Source organism: Canis lupus, chromosome 17 (assembly GCF_048164855.1).
Source record: "Canis lupus baileyi chromosome 17, mCanLup2.hap1, whole genome shotgun sequence".
NCBI lineage: Eukaryota > Metazoa > Chordata > Mammalia > Carnivora > Canidae > Canis > Canis lupus.
Window position 1 is genome coordinate 58298761 of NC_132854.1, and position 20991 is coordinate 58319751.

At 33.0% G+C, this 20991-nt stretch overlaps 1 protein-coding gene and 1 long non-coding RNA gene across 4 annotated transcripts in view; one reads left to right on the forward strand and one right to left on the reverse strand.

Annotated features, from left to right (window-relative positions):
• Window positions 1-18865, reverse strand: part of LOC140608194 (uncharacterized) — a 121919-nt gene extending 103054 nt beyond the window's left edge. The window contains exons 1-2 of the long non-coding RNA XR_012010205.1: window positions 18693-18865; window positions 16053-16225 (exon numbers count right to left, since the gene is read on the reverse strand). This is a non-coding gene — a long non-coding RNA (uncharacterized lncRNA). The remainder of the gene's footprint in view (window positions 1-16052; window positions 16226-18692) is intronic.
• RB1 (RB transcriptional corepressor 1) overlaps window positions 1-20991 on the forward strand; it is a 145224-nt gene that overhangs the window by 54335 nt on the left and 69898 nt on the right. For all 3 annotated transcript variants that reach the window (XM_072783109.1, XM_072783110.1, XM_072783111.1), the window contains 8 exons: window positions 1186-1295; window positions 2213-2290; window positions 5360-5447; window positions 9655-9771; window positions 11054-11110; window positions 11198-11229; window positions 11312-11388; window positions 12499-12695. In XM_072783109.1, the coding sequence (XP_072639210.1) occupies window positions 1186-1295; window positions 2213-2290; window positions 5360-5447; window positions 9655-9771; window positions 11054-11110; window positions 11198-11229; window positions 11312-11388; window positions 12499-12695 (756 nt within the window). The remainder of the gene's footprint in view (window positions 1-1185; window positions 1296-2212; window positions 2291-5359; window positions 5448-9654; window positions 9772-11053; window positions 11111-11197; window positions 11230-11311; window positions 11389-12498; window positions 12696-20991) is intronic.

Consider the following 20991-nt stretch of genomic DNA (forward strand, 5'->3'; position numbering starts at 1 on the left):
CAACTGTAAAGAATCTTGGGGACACATTGTAATTTTTCTTCTTTTAGAGTGGATTAGTTTTATTAGAAATCTTAAGATAAACTTTACATTTACACTAGCACTTTTCATATAGCATTAATAGCTGCCAGTCAAATAAGTGATTGATAATTAGTGCTTCACTAAGATCAGGCAGGAACAATGATTAAACTTAATCAACATGAATAACTGTTCTACCTAAAAACCTTAAATAGACAAAAAATTTACATTTAACTAGATTTCTTCCTGCCACTCGTTTTGAAATACAATTTGAGTTCTCTAAGGTTAGAAACACTCAGACTTTAAAAGTCATAGCAGAAGTCTGCCAAATATAGTTGTCCACTGGGCGTTCGTTTTAAAATTATGATTAGAAAATTATGAATCAGAACTTGTGATAGAATTACAGATTCTAGCAAATGAAGAAGTATCTGAGATTAGAAATACATTGTGCAAATGTGTTAATTGGGCTAATACTCTTGCCCAAGATACTTAACTAAAGGAAGTTAGAGTGCATCAAAGGATTTAGAAAAGGTAAGCAGAATATATAATCAAGAGGATTTGTTACTTTTGAAAAATATTTTTAGGGCAGCCCCGGTGGCGCAGCGGTTTAGTGCCGCCTGCAGCCTAAGGCATGATCCTGGAGACCTTGGATCAAGTCCCATGTCAGGCTCTCTGCATGGAGCCTGCTTCTCCCTCTGCCTGTGTCTATGCCTCTCTCTCTCTCTCTCTCTCTCTGTCTTTATGAATAAATAAATAAATAATTAAAAAAAATAAAAAAAACAAAAATATTTTTAGATTGATAAGCATAGTGGAGGATTAACAGTGAGGGATGTGTAGGATGTTTGGAGGATCTTGACAATTAAGTGGTTATAATATCACCTATTTTTGTCTTACTGAGAGTCTATCTCAGTACTGTTTTGTGTTATTGGTGGTCATTGTCTACATAAAATTCTAATGAATGAGGTGCATGCATAAAATCTGTTTTAAATTGGAGTTAAAAAATAGGAAAGTTTTAATGTCACTTAGATATGCTTTATTTTTATTGCATGTGAACTGTGTATATTATAAAAGTAAGTATGTACAAAGATTTCTTTACATCTGTACTTCTGTGGATTGGAAAATGTAATGATACAAAAAGATTAATTAATCATCAGTTTGTTTTTTTTTGAGGTGGAAAGTCTCTCTAGACAATATGAAGAGATTTACCTTAAAAACAAAGATTTTGATGCAAGATTATTTCTGGATCATGATAAAACTCTTCAGATTGATCCTACAGACAGGTACTTTTTCTTTTTTTTTCCCTGGCGATAGGTTCATTTTAATATAGATAGATTACATAGGTTTTTGTTTAACTTCATCATCTTTAAATTTCATTTATAATAAGTTACTTCACATGCCTTTCTGTAAAGCTAATAATAAGGTAAACAGTATTCTAAGCATATAATGTACTAATAAATAGAGAATTTCTCTGAATTGTTCTCTATAGCAACTTTTTTTTTATTAAGCTGAATATAATTTTAAAACATATACTAAAAGAAAATTGTTGCAGTAATTTACTTAAGTGGTAGTCTCTTTCTTTGGCCTCACGCTTTTTTTTTTTAAACTATTATTTTCTTGTTTTTTTTTTTAAATGTTAATATGAAAGTGTATTCTCTTGAATTATGTATAATTATAAAGTAGGAATGATTAAGAGTAATTACAAAAAATTCAAATGATTATAAGTATATTTAATTTTATGTCTTTACCATAAAATCCTTTAATTTGTAACTGAAAATATATACAATTTGTTGGTTAAACACAAAATGTTTTTAAAATGTTATTATTTAAGTCAAAGTAAAGTTTTTGGAAGGCATAATGATTGAACACCTCAAGCTTTGATATTTCTAAATACTGAACAGTTTGGTTTGTAATGCCATCTAACATCTAGAGATAGCATCTAACTTTCATTTTTAAAAATTTGTTAATGATTGGTGCACCTGTTTTTCATAAACCTAGTGGAAGAAACCCAATTTAAAAACAATGGTGAAAAGTGTAAAATTTATTTATTTAAGCAGCTTTTGAATCATCTGTTTTCCTATCACCTGTGTAATTGACTTAAGATTTTGTATGATGGTATGAGGCAACAAGTAAAATATACTGCTTTTTTGGCTCAGATTGTGCATTTTCAATCTGAATGACTTTGCTTGTCATTATATAGTTTTGAAATGCAGAGAACACCACAAAAAAGTAACTCTGATGAAGAGGTAAATGTGATTCTTCCACAGACTCCAGTTAGGTATGAATTTTCTTACTTTTGATTTTCATTATAATTATTTATTCAATGCCTTATAGTACTTTGGGTTTGTTCATTTGTTCTGTTATATATTTGTATGTACATGCAACAAATATATATTGAGTGCTCTTTGTCTGCCAGATATTTTACTAGTTGTTGAGGATATGATTGTTAAACCTAGTTCTGTCTGTACTTAAGGAATATAACCTAGAATGGGAATGTGCTCCATCTCAGTAAATAAAAAAAGAAAAGATACATCACTCTTTGCTCTGCATGCAACGTAGAAGGATTGGAACCCTTTTAATGTCCTTTTCCTCACTTTCCACATTTATAAAGTCTTATTGAATCTACCTTTAAAATACCTCTAGTCCATCTCCTATCCTCCATTTGCACTCTTCACCACATTTGTCCAGAATCTCTTTCTCTTTGTTTTGGATTTCTTGCAGTAGCCTACTAACTGATCTTGCTACATCTACTCTCCTCGCTGTTCCCCTCTCCTCACCACCAAATATATTCTCCATAGAGCCCCAGAATAATTTTCTAGAAATGTAGGTCAGATCATGTTCACCCTGCTTTTAAAACTTTTGACTGCTTCCTTTTGCATTTGAAATACACACTGGTTCACAGTGCCTACAAGACCTTATATGACTGAGCTACTGTTGCCTCTAACCTCATCTTGTTTCCCTGCTCATTATGTACTGGCCAGTTTCCTGAATGCTCGAAGCTCTTCTTTTGTACTTGAGGACCTTCACACTTGCTTTTCCCTCTTCTTGAAACTCTTCCTTCTTTTTTTTGTTTCTGTTATTACCAACAACTACTCTTCCTTTAGGTTCAGCACAAATATTCCTTTTTAAAAGATTTCTCTCTGAGGTATTTTTCTTTATTCTTCTTTCTCATAGTGTACTGTTCTAGTCCTTCATAGTGTATATCATAATTTGTAATTAAAAATTAATTTGTGTGTTTGCCTGTTTTTGCCAGTACCCATAATAGCCTTTAAGGTTGATACCATGTGGACCATGACTTTTTTGTTCAACATTTAATAGTACCTAGGGTAATACATGGTTCATAGTAGGCAATCAGTAATATTTTTCAAATGATTATGCAGACATAAAGATACAATTCTGTGTAAGTGTAAAGTAGAGTAATAAACTTTTGACAAACTAATGAGATGGCATAGGAAGGACTTTATTGAACTGAATTTTGAAACAGACACAGGAGATTGGCATTTTAGGGAGTAGGAATAGCATGTGCAAAGGCATGGAAATATAAAACAATGATGTGTCTGGGGAATGATTAGCAGCTCTGTACTAACTCACTCAATGGCAGGATGAAATGACAGGAGTGGAGGTGAATACTAGATCCTGAAGGGGACTTATATGCCATGCTGATAAGTTTGGACTTCAGCTTGTGCACGATTTGGCCTTTCGCCATACACAGGTGTTAAATTGGAGTAAGGATAAAATTAGAGTTGATTTTTGAAAGTTTATGTGGTAGTAGTTTGTGAGGGGATGGACTGAGGAGGACATGGTGAGAAATAGACCTGTCAGTCTGTCACAATAGTTCTTAACCAACCAAGGGCGCAAATTAGAGTAACCTAAGGAGGTGGTTTTTTTTCCAAACTATACATGCCTAGCTAGACCCTACTACCATATACATAGTCAGAATCCTTGGAATGCTCTATTGTAGTGATTTAGTTGAGAAATGCTGAAGATCTGAACTGGGAACAAGAATAGATTTGATAAATATTTGATGAATTCATATTTAGAATATTATTTGTGAGGCATTATGGGACATGAAGAAGTACTAAGTAGTAGGACATAAGGATTTTACAGATTTGAGAATAATCAGGGAAAGTTAAAACCATAAAAATATATGAGTTTGCCTGAAGTAAAAGTATAGTAGCAAGAATGGCTGCCTAAGGGCTGAGCCCTAAAGAGTGTTAGCATTTAAGTGCTAGAGAGAAGTTAGGGAGAATGAGGGGGGGTGCCCAGAGAATGAAGCCAAAAAGACCGAGGGAGGGAATTTCCAGGAAAGTGCAGGTGTTTGAGTGTCACATGCTTCGAGGAAATCAAGTATCAGAACAAGTGAGAAAGATCTTTTGGTGTCAGCAGTTATTTGTGGCTTTAGTCATTGTGGCTTAAGTGGATTAGGAGACGTACAAGTTATCGAAGCTATCCTATTTGAAAGGTGAGAATGTATAAATATCAGTTGAGAGAGATATAATAGTTTGGTTTAATAATAAGGAAGATACCAAAATATCAGGGATATTTGTCATCTTTTTTCCTAAATGGAAACTTTCACCAAAAGAAGTTGAAAACTTAAAGACAAGTTCTTTTTTCAAACTGAGCAAATGACATCAGTTCTAACTTTTACTGAAGTCACAAAAAAGAAAAAGAAAATACTCACTGAACATGTTTGGTAAACAATATTTCAAGAATCTTTCAGCCATAAACATTCTATAGTTCTTTGCATCAATAAACAGTACCTACCGTAGCAATGTACTGCTACTCCAAAATTTGAACATTATAATTCACTCTACAACACACACACACAATTACAGAATTAAATAAATCTTAAGGGACTGACCCTATTTTATGCTTTAACAGTGATGACTTCTAAAATTATGCTTTCATCTGAAGACCTCTGTTAAAGTCACATGCTTCTTCATTTGAATTATGGTATATCCTACTGTCTTTATTTGAAAAACTTTAATATTTAGTTGTAGCAATCTTTTCTTAAAATTATCATTTTGATACTAGTTTATATGTTTTCTTCTTAAAATATTAATTTGGCCAATTAATGTTTTATTAAAGTAGTTTTATTAGTAAATAAATGTGTCAGTTCCTTAATTATGAACTTAGTGATTATGGAGCATGTTCTTTAAATAAAATGAAATTCCTTGTAAGCAACAGTAAATGAAGGGTTTTGTAAAGTCTTATTTCAGAGAACTTCTTAAAGATAATTAGGAAATAGTGAGATTGAAAGATTCATTTAACTTGTGAAATAGAAACATTTTGTTTATTTGTTTTCCTTCACTGCTTAATATTTCTTCCTGTCTTTTTTTTTCTCTAGGACCGTAATGAATACTATCCAACAATTAATGATGATCTTAAATTCAGCAAGTGATCAACCATCAGAAAATCTGATTTCCTATTTTAATGTAAGCCATAAGTGAAACATTGTTATTGTGTTATCTTCACAAAGAAATTTGAAAGTAAAGTTAAAATACTGAGATTTAAAAAAAAAATCTCCCAATGGACATGTCCTTGTCTATCATCTTACTTCTTGCTTTTTTGAACCCTCCAGATTAATCATGGATACTATTGTTTTATTTTGGTAGTGTTATTTTTAGATTTTTTTCTTGTTTGCTTTTTGCCTTGCTCATCATTTTTTCTTGCAACTTAGACCTCATTTCTGATTTCATTTTCTTTCTTCAGTTACATACTTTAATAATTCCTCTAGTGAGGATTAGTTTGGAGTAAACTTACAAGGTTTTTGTTTTGTGGGTTTTTTTGTCTTAAAGTATTACTCTTGTTTTTTGTAAGATAGATTAGCTGAATCTCAGTTCTAGATTCTTTCTCTTAGATATTTGTAGATAATATACAATTCTTGGTTCTCCTTGTTGCTATTTAAGAAATCTGTGAATCTAACTGTTGGTTTGTTTTGTATCTTTTCTCTCTGCTTTTAAGATCTTTTCTTTGAATGTGATATTAGGATTTAACATTTGTCACATCTCTACAGTCTTTCTTATATTCAGCCCATTTTTATTTACATTTCTTGCCTGGACTTGTGTGCATTGCAGTTTGCTACGTCTGTAGACCTGAGTGGTTGGTATCTGAAGGGCCCCTGCTGTACAAAAAAGGGAGAGAGAAAAGATAATGAAAACTAGCATCTGTGTTACTTGCTTGCTTCTTCACTCCTTATTTAAATTCAAATGAGAGTTAGGACTCATGAAATCCTTATCCATGGAAATTGGATAAGGCCAGGAGAATTATTAAAATTTGGCTTATTCCAATAACTGTGTAGTTAACATTTTATTTGATATCATAACCTGCCTGTGGTTTTGTCATGTTCTGTTCTTCTTGTTTATATGCCCCCCAGGAATTAGCAAAGTAATTTCTGTCATCGTATTCATAATTGTGTTGGCTCAGAACTGATTTTGTTTGTCCAAATTGCATCAAGTTCCTTCTATTTATGTATTATCTGGAGCACAAGAATATTTCCCAAACATGGCTACTCAGTAACTTAGAACTTTTAGAAGGGAAAATGATAGAAGTTGTAAGAATGATAATCTCTCTCTTCTCTCTCTCTCCCTTTTTGTTTTATTTTGTTTTGTTTTGATTTCAACTAAATTCTAGTTAACATACAGTGCAATATTGGTTTCAGGAGTAGAATTTAGTGACTCATCACTTACATCCGACACCCAGTGCTCTTCACAACAAGTGCCCTCTTTAATACCCTAAGAGTCTCTTATGGTTTATTTCCCACCACCCACCCCGCCCCTGCCCCCTCTCTCCCTACCCCTAACACTATCCCCATAATCTCTCTTCTCAAATAAACTTTGAATATTTCCTACAACATTTTGAGGATATAGGAGCTCTTTTTTATTTTGAAGTACTTTAGTTTGGCAGGAAATTCTGCCTCCAAGGCATTCTCTGGAGCTTAATGTAAAGTTTAACATTAAATGAAGTTTAACAGCTTAACTGAAGTTTCACGTAGACTGCAGATTGCTTTCTCTCAAGAGTGGGCATGTCTTGAAGATCAGTAAGTTTTTCTTTGAGTTTCCTTTTTTATTAGTTCAGGGTTTTGTTTTGTTTTTTTAAATAAATGCTGTCTTTATTTTTTGTAAGTAAAATCTTAGAAGCTCTAAACATTTAAATGGATGTTTTGGTAACAATGACCTTATGAAAGGGAGTGTTTTTTTGTTACTGTTTCTATGATACATGTGCTGTTTTCTTTTAGGTAGATAGGATTATTGATTTTATAGGATGTGAAATTTTTTAATGACAGTGTTCAGATTTCAAAGAAAATTATTCTTAGTTTTGCAAAGTTAATAGTATTTTGAAGGTATTTGATCTCTAAATATTATAAAAATAAAGTCAACCTTTGGTTGTAGCTGAAGAGAATCAGGTTTTTAATTTATTTAATAGATTATAGTATCAATTACAAGTATTTTAATATATCATAATATGCGTTTTAGTAATCTTGTGATATATTTTAGTTATTACCATATAGCCCCACCCCATATGATTCATGTATTGAAACTTCTTTTGTAAGCATTTCTTTATCATGTGTTTCTGAAGAGGTAGCTAAATGATTTAATAATTCTTAACTTTTTGAAAGCAGAGTTTGAAATTAAGAAATGCTACCAAACTCAAATCTTAGTTTTATCTTTATTATTTGTATTTTAGGATAATGTACATCCCAATATAACTCTTAATTGAAAATAATTTTTACTCGAGAATATGAGATTCTTTTTATTTTAGTAGTGGTATTATAATTGTTTCACTTTTAGGTTTTTTTTTGTTGTTGTTGTTGTTGAGTATAATTGACATACAACATTTTAGTAGTTCCTTTTTGTATTGTTGATGGTTTTTGTCACTGTGCAGAATCTTCTTTATTTTGATGTAGTCCCAATTGTTTATTTTTGCTTTTGTTGCTTTTACTTTTGGTGTCAGATTCAGAATATCAGATCTTTAAGACTGATGTCAAGGAGCTTATCTCTTTTGTTTTTTTCTAGGAGTTTTATGGTTTCAGTGTCTTTAATCCACTTTGGGTCATGTTTTGTGTATTGTGTAAGATCGTGGTCAAGTTTTATTCTTTTTCATGTGGCTATCTACTTTATCCAGGGCTGTCTACTGAAAAGACTGTCCTTTCCCCATTGTATGTTCTTGCCTTTTTTGTCACAAATTTATTGACTATATACATGAGTTTATTTTTGGGTTCTCTGTTCTGTTCCACCAATCTTTGTGTCTGTTTTGTGCCAGTACCATACTGTTTCATTACTGTAGCTTTGTAATATAGTTTGAAATCAGGCCGTATGATGCCTCCAGCTTTGTCCTTTCTCAAGATTGCTTTGGCTATTGGGAATCTTTTGTTGCATACAAATTTTTGGATTGTTTGTTTTATTTCTGTGTAAAAGCCATTAGAATTTTGATAGGGATTGCATTGAATCTGTAGATTGCTTTGGGTAGTATGGACATTTTAACAATATTAATCCTTCCAATCCATGAGCATGGGATATCTTTGCATTTATTTCTGTCTTCTTCAGTTTCTTTCATCAATGTCTTATAGGTTTCCATGTATAGGTTTTTCACCTCCTTGCTTAAATTTATTCCTAGGTATTTTATTCTTTTAGATGCGATTATAAATGGGATTGCTTTCTTATTTTCTCTTTCTGTTAATTCATTATTTATGGATAGAAACTCACCTGATTTCTGTATATTGATTTTGTATCCTGCAACTTTACTGAATTTGTTTATTCTAACAGTTTTTTTGATGGAGTCTTTAGGGTTTTCTATGTATAATATCATGTGATAAGTTAGTAGACGTAGTTTTACTTCTTCCTTTCCAATTCGGATGCCTCTTAGTTTTCTTGCCAAATTGCTTTGGCTAGGACTTTTAATACTATGTTGAATAAAAGTGGGGAGAGTGGGCATCTTTGTCTTGTTTCTGATTTTAAAGGAAAACCTGTCAGCTTTTCACTGTTGAGTACAATGTTAGCTGTGGGCTTATCATATTTAGCCTTTATTATGTTGAAGTGTGCTCCCTCCTCTTCTATTTTTTGGAGGAGTTTGAGTTTTGGTATTAATTTTTTTAAATGTTTAGTAAATTCATCAGTGAAGCTGTCTGGATCTTGACTTTTGTTTTTTGGGATATTTTTGAGTATTCACTCAGTCTCCTTACTAGTCATCAATCCATTCATTTTTTCCATTTCTTCATGGTTCAGATTTGGTAGATAGTATGCTCCTAAGAATTTATCCTTTTTTTTTTAGGTTTTCCAGTTTGTTGGTGTATAGCTGTTCATAGTAGTCACTTACAATCCTTTGTATTTCCATGGTATCAGTTTGTAATGTCTATGAGGCTCTTTTTGGTGGGTGGAAGGGCTAACAAATCTGTTCTTTAAGTTAGCAGCAGAAAATTTAGATAAAAGGGATTTTTTTGTACTTTAATATTTTTTAGTCACTAACATCCTAAAATGGAATTCTTTATGTTCCTCTTATTTTCAGTAGTTGTTTTTACCTAGTTTTTGTGGAGGTGTTTCCACAGTATAATTGAAAGCGTAAAGTTATATCTTATAGGACAGAAAATGTTAATTCTGATTAAACGGTATCCTCAACATTGATTTATGTTTTTCCTCTTTAAAGAACTGCACAGTGAATCCAAAGGAAAGTATCCTGAAAAGAGTGAAGGATGTTGGATACATCTTTAAAGAGAAATTTGCTAAAGCTGTGGGACAGGGATGTATGGAAATTGGATCACAGGTAACTTGAGTTCAGTTTGATTACTGTCACTATTTTTTTTTTTTTTTTTTTACTGTCACTATTTGATAAATAATTTAGAATGAAATATCTTTCCAAATTGTAAAAAAATATTATAATAGTATTTGTCCTATATTGGTAGATTCTGTATCTTGGCTGCCTGTGTATGCTGCTGTTTATGGAAAACTTTATTTTACAAAAAATGCCCCTTACACCATTACAGAAACCAAAAGTAAACATGTAGGCAGTTTTAGAAAAAAATGTAGAAATTTAAAAAATATCAGTACAAAAAAATTAAAATCTTTGATGCTATTAAATTTTTGGTATATATTCTTTGGCTTCTACATATATGAATATTTATGATGCATATACTTACATGAATGGGATCATATGCATGCTATTTCAGGGATACTATTGAATGAAATTAGTTTTATTATTACTGTTCTTATTTCACAAAGTCTAATACTAATATATTGGATAAAAGTATGGGCTCTGAATCAGAACCTTGGGTTTATATCTGGTTCTACCATTTATGAGCTTCATTTAACTTCTCTGAGATTCAATTTCTAAATTTGCTCTGCTTTGTTGTGTAGAATTAGGTAACATATAAAAACGTGTTGGAAAACTAATCTAGATACTTTATTTCAGTGTAGTGAAGTTATATTTTGATTTTGATAATATGTTTTAAATATTTTTAAGTCTTTTTTGGTTGTATATGAAATTTATGCTTATGATTTGAATGAAGGAATATGGTTTGTATGTATCTAAAATTTAGTTATTCTTTGAACTAATGAGAATTATTTATTTGATTAAAACTTTTTGCTGATAAGATCAGTTGGGTCTGATTTTTGCCTTTGCCAGTTTTATGGACAGGCTATTCTCAGTCTTGGGAGAGTTATCCTGAAAATACATGTCCTAGGCCACAAAGTATTACATTAGTATGTAAAATGGGTAAAATAGTACCAGATGTATAGCATATCCTCTGTGTGTGTGTGTGTGTGTGTGTGTGTGTGTGCGCGTGTGTATGTGTGTGTCTCTGCTGAATGATGTAGACCGAAGTGAAATTAAGGAAAACCAAGAACTGGACTTTCCTTCTTGATAATTTATTGGGAATGTTAACCACCATATTACATGGAAGTCTTGAGTTTTAGACAAGGTAGCTTTTGTGATCTCTTAGTGTTCATATTCCTAAGAAGTATCAGAAATGTATTTCAGGAGAAGCCTTCTTAAAAATTAATAATTATGGTTTTCTAAATTAGTGGAATCTAATTTTTTTCTTTTGTAGCGATACAAACTTGGAGTCCGATTGTATTATCGAGTAATGGAATCCATGCTTAAATCAGTAAGTTAAAAAGAACATAATAGAAAAAAAATTTAATGCTGACACAAAAAAGGCATCAGGTAAACTTTTTTTTTTTATCTGTTTTAGGAAGAAGAACGATTATCCATTCAAAATTTTAGGTAAATTCTTTAGTTTTAGTAAAATAGTTCCTTCTTTTTATAAAAGTAAATGTTTCAAAATCATTCTTTTCTTTTCCTTTAGCAAACTCCTGAATGACGACATCTTTCATATGTCTTTGTTGGCATGTGCTCTTGAGGTTGTAATGGCTACATATAGCAGTAAGTTAAATTTTAGTAAAAAAAACATTTTTGTTCAATTTAAAGTTAAAAAAATTTATCTAACGTGGAGTTTTTTGGGGAGGAGTGGAGTTGAGACAATATGTGTATGTTAGATCAGTATATACTGAAGAATGTAAGTGGTCACATAAATCATTTAAATGGGTTATTATCTGCATTATTTCAGGTAATCTTGGAAATAGTACTTCACTAGGCTCTTATTCTGGGCTATGCTGAGTCCAGGAAATGTGCCTATGGAAATCTCTTCCAAGAAAGGAGATTTAAATTTTCAAAGGAGTACTAACAAGTAGCATTTATCTGTATGGAAATGTATATCTGCTATAGATTCTATGGTCATGAAACCAAAGGTTAGAGCTAGAGTCCACCAGATATACAGAACAGAGGCCACTCATGGTGTTTTTTGAAAACATGATTTTAGACATGTATTGTTTGGCAAATGTTGCAAATATTAAGAATTTTGTTTGCACAAACAAAAGAAAATTTACCTAAGGATACCAATATATAATAAAAGAGATATATGGAAAGCTATGAATCCTCATTAATAACCAAAAAACGCACATTTTAAAAAGTTACCATTTTCTAAACAAATTAGCAAAATCTTAAAGAATCCTTCCCTTCCCACATCAGGGATTAATGAGACATTAAAGTGGATATGCTAATGCATTGATCTTTAGATGTTAAACCTGTTCCTGATATAAATTTAGAGTATTTAAACTTTTGAAAATTTGATGTAAGCACGAGCCCTCTATTTAGGAAAAACATATGTGCAATATGCTCAAAATTTAGAAGACTATTTCTTATGAGTCTATGGAAAGAATTCTGCTCCTGGGGTGCCTGACTGGCTCAGTTAGTAGAGCACACAACTTTCCATCTCATGATCATGAGTTCAAGTCCATGGTGGGCATGGAGACTACTTAATATAAATTTAAAAAACAAAATTAAAGAAAAATCTGCTCTAAATAAAAATTTTTGTTTAGCTTTTCTGCTGTTTTAGCTTTAAAATTTTTGTTTGATAAAACCTTCCAACCTAAAAATACGTAATTCGAGGCTTAACATTTCATACCTAAGTTACATTTTTTCTTTCATTTTTAGGAAGTACATCTCAGAATCTTGATACTGGAACAGATTTGTCCTTCCCATGGATTCTGAATGTACTTAATTTAAAAGCCTTTGATTTTTACAAAGTGATTGAAAGTTTTATCAAAGCAGAAGCCAACTTGACCAGAGAAATGATAAAACATTTAGAACGATGTGAACATCGAATCATGGAATCACTTGCATGGCTCTCTGTAAGTAACTAAAATAACGATAAATAATAATTTATCTAAAATAAATTAAAATAATTAAAGATATGAATATGCAACAGATAACAGTTGTCTGTTAGTGAGAGGTATTTGTTAAAATTTACCTCAACAGCAAATATGCAATTTAATGAATATTGTAATTTCAGTGTATAGCCCAAGTGGAATATTAAATGGAGTTTTCTTTCATTTGGGCTCCCCAGACCATCTGATACAATGATTTATTTAGGAATAGCTTTACTTAAAACATGGTACTTTAAAACAAGAAAACAAGAATTCCTTAAAGTATTTGAGCTCTATATTTAAAATAGAGGTGTTGTGCTTGAAAATGTAAATGCTGTTGAATTCAAACAAAATGGTAAAAACTGAGATTATACTATTTAGATGATTTAACAAAGTATAATTTTCTGGTTCAATTTATTTGTATTTTTTTGTTCTATCATTAAAAGTAGTCTAAAATCTACACTATTGTTCAATTATAATTATTATTTATAGCATTATAAGAGCACAAATCATATTCTCTAGGTATTCTGTCTATAGCATATAAGCTATTGATAAGGCTTTTGTTCATAAAGATGGCATTTGCTGTGGAGTAATAGTAAAATACTTATTTGAAGTTCTGTCTTATGCTCTTTAAATCTGCATGGTTGGGTAATACTTTGTGACTCATAAGATTTGCAGATTAATATAGAGTTGGTTTCTTTTGAAACTGTGTTGCATGCTAAGCTTATAACTTTTCATGTAGAAGTGACAGTGAAAACATTTAGGATTTTAGTTACACTAGAATTCTAATGTGTACATGTAACCCTTAGTTTTAATTTTTTGATGTTTTAAAAACTTAATGACTAAAAGATAACTTATTTCTTAGTGTTTTCTTGCACTGCTGTATGGACAGAGTAGATAAAATAGGAGAGAAGAAAAGGAAGTCGACAGAAAGCCATTGCATTGCTATAATTGAATTTAGTAACTCTTATTATGCACAAGCTTCTACTTTATAAGAAAAGGAGTGGTTAGGAGAAATCTAGGGGATTTCTGGGGGATTAAATGACAAAAATGAATCAATAGATAAATAAATATAATAAATAAGAAGTACTTTTCAGAGGCTGATGTTCCCTCTCCTTCTAGAGATTGGATTTAAGACATAACTGTATCATATGAAAGTGACGATTTTCATTTCTTTTAGAGAATTGTTTTTTTTTTTTTTTCCCTCAATACACATCTGCAGCATGGCTTGCATTGGGGTAGACATTGTGAAAATACAGAAAAGACATGGACTCTGAAAATTGTGGAGGAAATGGTAGAAATTTACTGTTTATAAATTGCCTGTGTTCGAGCCTGTTTAGTTCAATTAGTGGATTCTAGGATTCTAAATACTATCCCTTTATTTTTGAGAATTTTTGGATAAAAAATGTCATGCCCAAAGTCTGGAGAAGTGTATAATTTATTAATAAGATGTGGAAGTCATAAGCCTCTAAACTTAAATTCTAAATGTGGTTGGTATCTGTAGGGGATAAAATTATAGGTGATTTTTATGGTCATATATTTTTAATGTTTGAACTTTTAAAAAAGTTTTTTTACTTTTTTAATCATTAAAGGAATAGGGTAACTGTGAAGATGTCATACAATACAAATAGAATACTGTGAATTTTTCCTATGAGAATAATTGACATTTTATTTTTTTTAAGACTATTTATTTATTTATTCATGAGAGACACACAGAGAGAGTCTGAGACACAGGCAGATTTAATCCTCCAGGAGAAGCAGGCCCCATGTAGGAGCCTGATGTGGGACTCCATCCCAGGACTCCAGGGTCACGTCCTGGGCCGAAGGCAGTGCTAAACCACTGAGCTACCCAGGCATCCCAATAATTGACATTTTAGTGAAGGTACATACCATAGATATATTTGAGCTTTCATAGACTTTTTTTTTAAAAATCAAAGTGTGGCATATATACAGAAAAGTATGTATTACAAGTTTATAGTTTGATTAATTTTTCACAAATTGAACACACCCATGTTACCAGCACCCAGGTCAAGAATGAGAGTATTTTGATTCTGTATCACAATAAGAATTTTTCATTAATCTGTAGATTCAAACAGTATTGTTTACCTAGGGAAACATCAAGTGAGGTACTACTTACTTTTTCTTTACAATAATTTAATAAAAGAAAGAACATCATCATGTTTTTAATGGTTGCACGGGGAAGGTTTCCAGCATCTTTGCTTCACCATATTAAGAAATAATAAATCAAGAACAGAATAACTTAAAGGGAAAAGCACACCTTTCTTTGTTTTGACCCCAGAGAGATTAAAGGGCAATATATAAGTATAAACTGCTAAACTATATAATATATAAGTATAAAATGCTAAATATATAAGTATATTGGAAAACTTGGTGAAATCTTGTTCTGTCAGAAATTTAAGGGAATTTAAGGTGATTTAGAGCAAACTATACCTCAAGGTTAGATTAAATGACTTCCAGATGTTTAGTCCTCTTAAATCTGTTAAGCAGTTTATAATGGCAGCAGATAATGAAGTGAGATTTGGATATCTTATTTTTAGTATATTCAAAATTCTTCAGATTTTTCTCAATAAAATCTTTATAAACCAAGGTACACCAGGTACTTTATTTTTTAAACGGTCTCTTTCTGAGGATAGTGTGGACTCTCCTATTGATCTCCCCACATCTCTAACTGCCGTAAGACAATTTCTGTGGCAGGAACCGGAGAAGTCTTTTTGAAAATGCAAATCTCATCATGCTAACTCAAACATAAACCTTCTGTGAGGAACCTGTGCCTCTGGTAATGGTGGAGGAAGACTCTATCGTATGATTCCCCTCAACAAAGACAGCTATAGAACCTCTGCATAATTTGGAAAGCAACTGCCCGAAATCTCTGGACAGAGGAGTAGGACACACTCTTCCGGAGAGAGGAGAAGCTCTGAGCCTGGGCAGGAAGCTTTTAGCCTGGAGCAAGGTGCCCTAGGCGAGGACGTGTAATAGGATGGGGAGAGGGGGCCAGTGAGAAGGAAACTGCAGGCTTTCTGGCCAGCTGCTGAAGAGAGTGGACTGATCCTGCTTACCCACTTCTGTGTGTGAGACCTGAGTTACTGCAGTGTAGTGGATTAGCAGCAACCTAATGGAAGATCTGAACTGAGCCAGGAGTTGCTAGTTGCTGCCCAAATAAAAACAGTTCAGGTTCAGCAAAAATAATTGCCTGCTTAAAAACAATGCTTAGTTGAGGAAAAAAAATAACAGAATACAATGTTTATTTGAGGAAAACATAACAGAATCCAGAATATTTACAACTTAACATTTATGATGTCTAAGATACAATTCTAAAATTACCCGACATATGAAGAAGGTCAGAGGAATCAGGTTTTTAGAATGGGAACTTGAGGTCAACTAGTTGATGTCCCAAGGCTCTCTTTTGGGAGCTTTGTCTCCTCCTGCTTTCTTCTGTCAGCAGTTCAGAGTGTGGTCTTAGACTCCCTGGTGTCCCCACAACCATTTTAGGGAATCTGCAAGGTAAAAAGTATTTTTATATTGCTATTAAGATGTTACTTCTCAAAAAAAAAATGTTACTTCTCTTTTTTACTCTGTTGACATTTATACTGATGATGTAAGTGTTAGCACCTTTGCAGGTATCAGAGCAGTAGCATCAAGCTGGCTAGTCGCCATTGTATTCTTCACCACCAAAAACTCCCCGTTAAAATAAAATATAGAACATATCAGTTCCATTTAAGAATGCCATTGATGAACCAGTAAGACGTATTAATTTTCTTGAATCTCCATTCTCAAGCACATGTCATTGAAAACAACTGACAATAAACATTGCAAGTGTTTATTGCAAATTTGCAAATTAGTAGCAAATTTTGAGTTTACAAGGGAAAATTAGAATTTGGTTAAGCTTATATGCACTGTAAGCATGACAGCTTCCCAGTACTTCAGACTACTGATGAGATCAGTGGTATATTAATAAATGTGACTTTTTGATACAGTCTAGAGATTTGTCTATGTTTGTAAGATCTCCATAATTTAGTGAATCAGTATTTCCAAAAGACCAATTCATCATGTTATAAAGTTATGTAAGAAATTTATTCAAAATTTAAGGTAGACCCAAATAAAATTTAAAAAAATATTCATACCATAAAAAATGAAGCTCAAGAAAGACCAACAGATTTTAAGGTCTCAGAATATGAAAAGTTTCTTTTTCTTCATTAATATTGTTCCCAATTCCACATTGCACCTAACCTTTAAGGAACTATAACTTGCCAAGTTTTAGAGTAGTGTAAAAAAAAAAATCCATTATTACCTGAAAACTCTATTGAAATATTCCTTTTTCCAACTACATATTGTGAGGCTAGATTTTCTTATATAAGCTACCAATATTTTGTTGTTATTGCAACAGAGTAAACATAGAGACAGATATGAGAATTCAGGTCTTTCTTTTAAGCCAGATATTATTAGATTTACGAGATTATAAAACAGTGCCAGTGTTCTAATTTTTTTTGTTTTGAAAAATATGATTATGCTAACATATAATTGGTTTATTTTGCTTATTACACCCTTAGAAATTTTGTTTTAATTTAAGTTAAACTTAATTTTACTTAAAAATTACTAACACAATAAATATTGTTAGATATAACTCAGATGAACAAAAACTTTTGGGCCCTAAATAATTTTAAGAATGTGTAAAAAGGAAAAACAAAAAACAACAACAACAAAAAGAATGTGGAAAAAGTTACGAGTCCATAATGTTTGAGAATGCCTGCCTTGTATTCTCTTCTCCATTCAGTTGTCTTTCACTATAACTCACACAACCATGTTTGTTTTTTGCTTGTCCCTAAGTCTTTGTTCACTTCATAGGTCCCACTTAAAATACTTTCCCCTGCCTTTTTTATTTACCAGAGTTTCAGTTCTACTTCTACTTTGTTTTTCATGACCATTCTAGTCTATAGTCTTTCTTCCTCCTTTACAACCTTAATGTTTGTTTATACTACCTAACTTTAATATAAACTTTATATTTTATTACATGTGCATCTCTCATGTTAATTGAGTTAATGTAATAAAGTACTCAGTAGTATCTGGCATATTATGCATTTGGCAATTACTAATGTAGTTAATAAGTGGAAGTGAAGGATATGTAGGTAGTGTCATTCATTAAAATACATGGGATCAGATGAAATTTGCTTGGAAAGATGAATTTCATTTGATTATGTTGAGTTTGGGGTGATTGTAGGTCATTCAAGTAGAGATGTCCAGTGGCAGTTGAATATGTGTGTCTGGAGCTAAGGAAAGAAATATAGGGTAGGAATATGAACCTGGAAGCTGCTGGCACCTATATAGTAATAAACGTTACCACCCTTATTGACAATTTATTTCATGGCATGCATTGTGGTGAGTACTTATTTTAATATCATTTAATTTTTATAATAATTTTTGAGGTAGTATTCTAGATGAGGAAATCAGTGCTTAGAAAGAACTTCAATAACTTGTCCAAACCACAGAAACTAAAAGACAGAGCTGTGGTTTGAATCCTGGTCTATCTGGCTCTGAAACGGTTAATCTCTATGTTTTTTACCAAGTAACTAAAGTTTGGGGAATGGATAAGATCACCTAAGGGGAAAATGTAATACCGTAGTTCCATCTTTCTCTGTGGCGGATGTGTTTCAAGACCCCCAGTGGATGCCTGAAACCATGAATAGTATTGAACCCCTTATGTACTGTTTTTCCTATACATACATACCTGTGATAAAGTTTAATTTATAAATTAGGCACTGTAAGAGATTAATAACAATAACTACTAATGAAATAGAAAAATTATAACTATATCCTATAATGAAAGTTATGTGAATGTGGTCTCTCTCTCTTTGCAAATTATTTTATTGTACTATAGTTACCCTTCTTGTAATGATGTGAGACGACAAAATACCTATATGATGAAATGCAATGAGGTGAATGACACAGCGTTAGGCTGCTACTGACCTTCCGATGATCCAGCAGAAGTATCATCTGCTTCTATACTGCAGTTGAGTATGGGTAACTGAAACCACAGAAAGCAAAACTGCCATCAAGGGGGGCTCCTGTATAAGAAGAGAAGGTGCCTAAAGATAGAATCATGAGGTGCTCTGACATTTAAGAGCTAGACAGAAATGAGAAACCTACAAAAGAGATTGAAATAGAACTGCCAGAGAGATAGGAAAATCAGAAGTGATGTCATAAAGAGAAAGCATTATAAGGTCTGAGTGAATGCTTGCTGTTTAAGATGCGGTAGGAGCAGCCACTAAGAACTGAAAAGTATTCATTTGAGCAACAAGGAAGCCGCTGCTGATGGTAGCAAGGACTATTCATAGAAGTGGTGGAGGCAGGAGAAGATTGCAATGGAATTTGGACAACATGTGAATGAGGAATAAAGTGGAGACAGTGATTATGGGTAGCTTTTCCTAGAGTCTTGTCTGTGAAGGGAAATAAAGATACAGCTGTCAAGGATGTGAGGTGGCGGGAAGATGATTTTGTAACATGGGAAAGGTAGGATTAAATGTGGATGGAAAAGAGCCATTAGGAGTGTTCTGTGTTGCAGGATGACACGTTAGTGGCTTAAAACAACCATTTTATTTTGCTCATTCTGTGGGTCAGAGATTTGGGAAGAGCTTGACTGGGCAGTTCCTCCTTGACTGTGTGGTGTCAGGGATAAGATTTACTGTATCCATGGTGCTTCCTTTTTTTTTTTTTTTTTTTGTCCTTTTTAGAAAGAGAGGGGTTTGGTTTTAGGATAGTCATGCTTCTTACATAACAGCTGGGTCCCAGAAAGCTTCTGAAAGGACTGTAGCTGGAAGCTGTATTCTGTTGGTGAGAGCAGTCACAGGGCCTGTCCAGATTCAAGGAGCCCCCTTGAATAGATCTTATCTCTTGTTTGAGGAGAGGTAAGGTGGAAAGGGAAGTATTTTGTGGCAAAATGGAAAGAATGGAAGCAGTTACAAGTAAGGTTGTATGTGGGAGCCATGGCAGAAAATGAAGAGCTTTCCATCTAATGGCCTTTATTTATTTTTAATAAAATAGAGCTGAGTTAATTTGCTGAGGATGGATTGATGGGGTGGAGTAGAGAGTGCAAAGTGGCACAATCAGAAGTTTGAGGATAGTGGACACAATTTGGAATTGTTGCTGAGGAGAATAATAGAACTGAGTGATGAAAGACAAGAGGATTATCCAGCAGCACTGGAAGAAATTTTGAAGGTAGAAGTTTTAAATTTGTAGTGCTACCCACTCTTTGTGGTGGCATTATTCTTTCCAGCATCATCTAACAGCTAGATGGAAGATTAGAAAAAAATGAACAGCTAGATTGACTCAGGATCTTGGGCTTTGCCTACACAGATGCAGTAGTGATAATCTGGCAAATAAGGTGAGGAAGTTGGTCAGAGTGATTAAAGTGATAAGGTTTGTAGTTTCAGTTGCATAGCGGGCATAGGAGGACAAAGTAGAGGTTTAAAAAAAAAGCAGCTTTTAATGAAATTTAATAGAGAATAAGAGAACTCAATTTTATATTCCAGAGCTAGAGCATTTTGGATAGTTTACTGTATTCTGAGAAATAAGCTTGGGAGCACGTGAGTGATTGGGAATGGAAATGAAGACCATTGGAAATGAGGAGGTCAAGGGACCAAGAGGCTGAGTGAGAGAGGAAGTCCCTCAGGACAGGAGGTAGAGAGAGAGGAGGAATGTGGACGAGGGACCGACCAAAGGCTTCGATGCTTGAAGAGGTTCTGGACCTCTGAAGCAGACAACTGCTTGGTCTGATATTAGTAAAACCACTCCAGCTTTCTTTTCATTACTAATACTTTGGCATATATTTTTCCTTTCTTTTATTTTTAACCTATTTGTGTCTTTATACTTAAAGTAGGTTTCTTATAGGCAGCATGAATGTTTTATAGTTTTCAGGTACAGATCTTTCATCTCCTTGGCTAATTTTATACCAAGCTATTTTATTCTTTTTGTTCCGATTGTAAATGGACTTGTTTTCTTAATTTCTCTCTCTGCAGCTTTTTTTTTTTTTTTTAAGATTTATTTATTTATTTATTCAGAGAGAGCGAAAGAGAGGCAGAGACACAGGCAGAGAGAGAAGCAGGCTCCATACAGGGAGCCCGACATGGGACTCGATCCCGGGTCTCCAGGATCACACCCCAGGCTGCAGGCGGTGCTAAACCGCTGTGCCACCGGGGCTGCCCTCTCTGCAGCTTTTTAATCAGTGTATGGAAATGCATTCAATTTCTTGGTATTAATTTTGTATCCT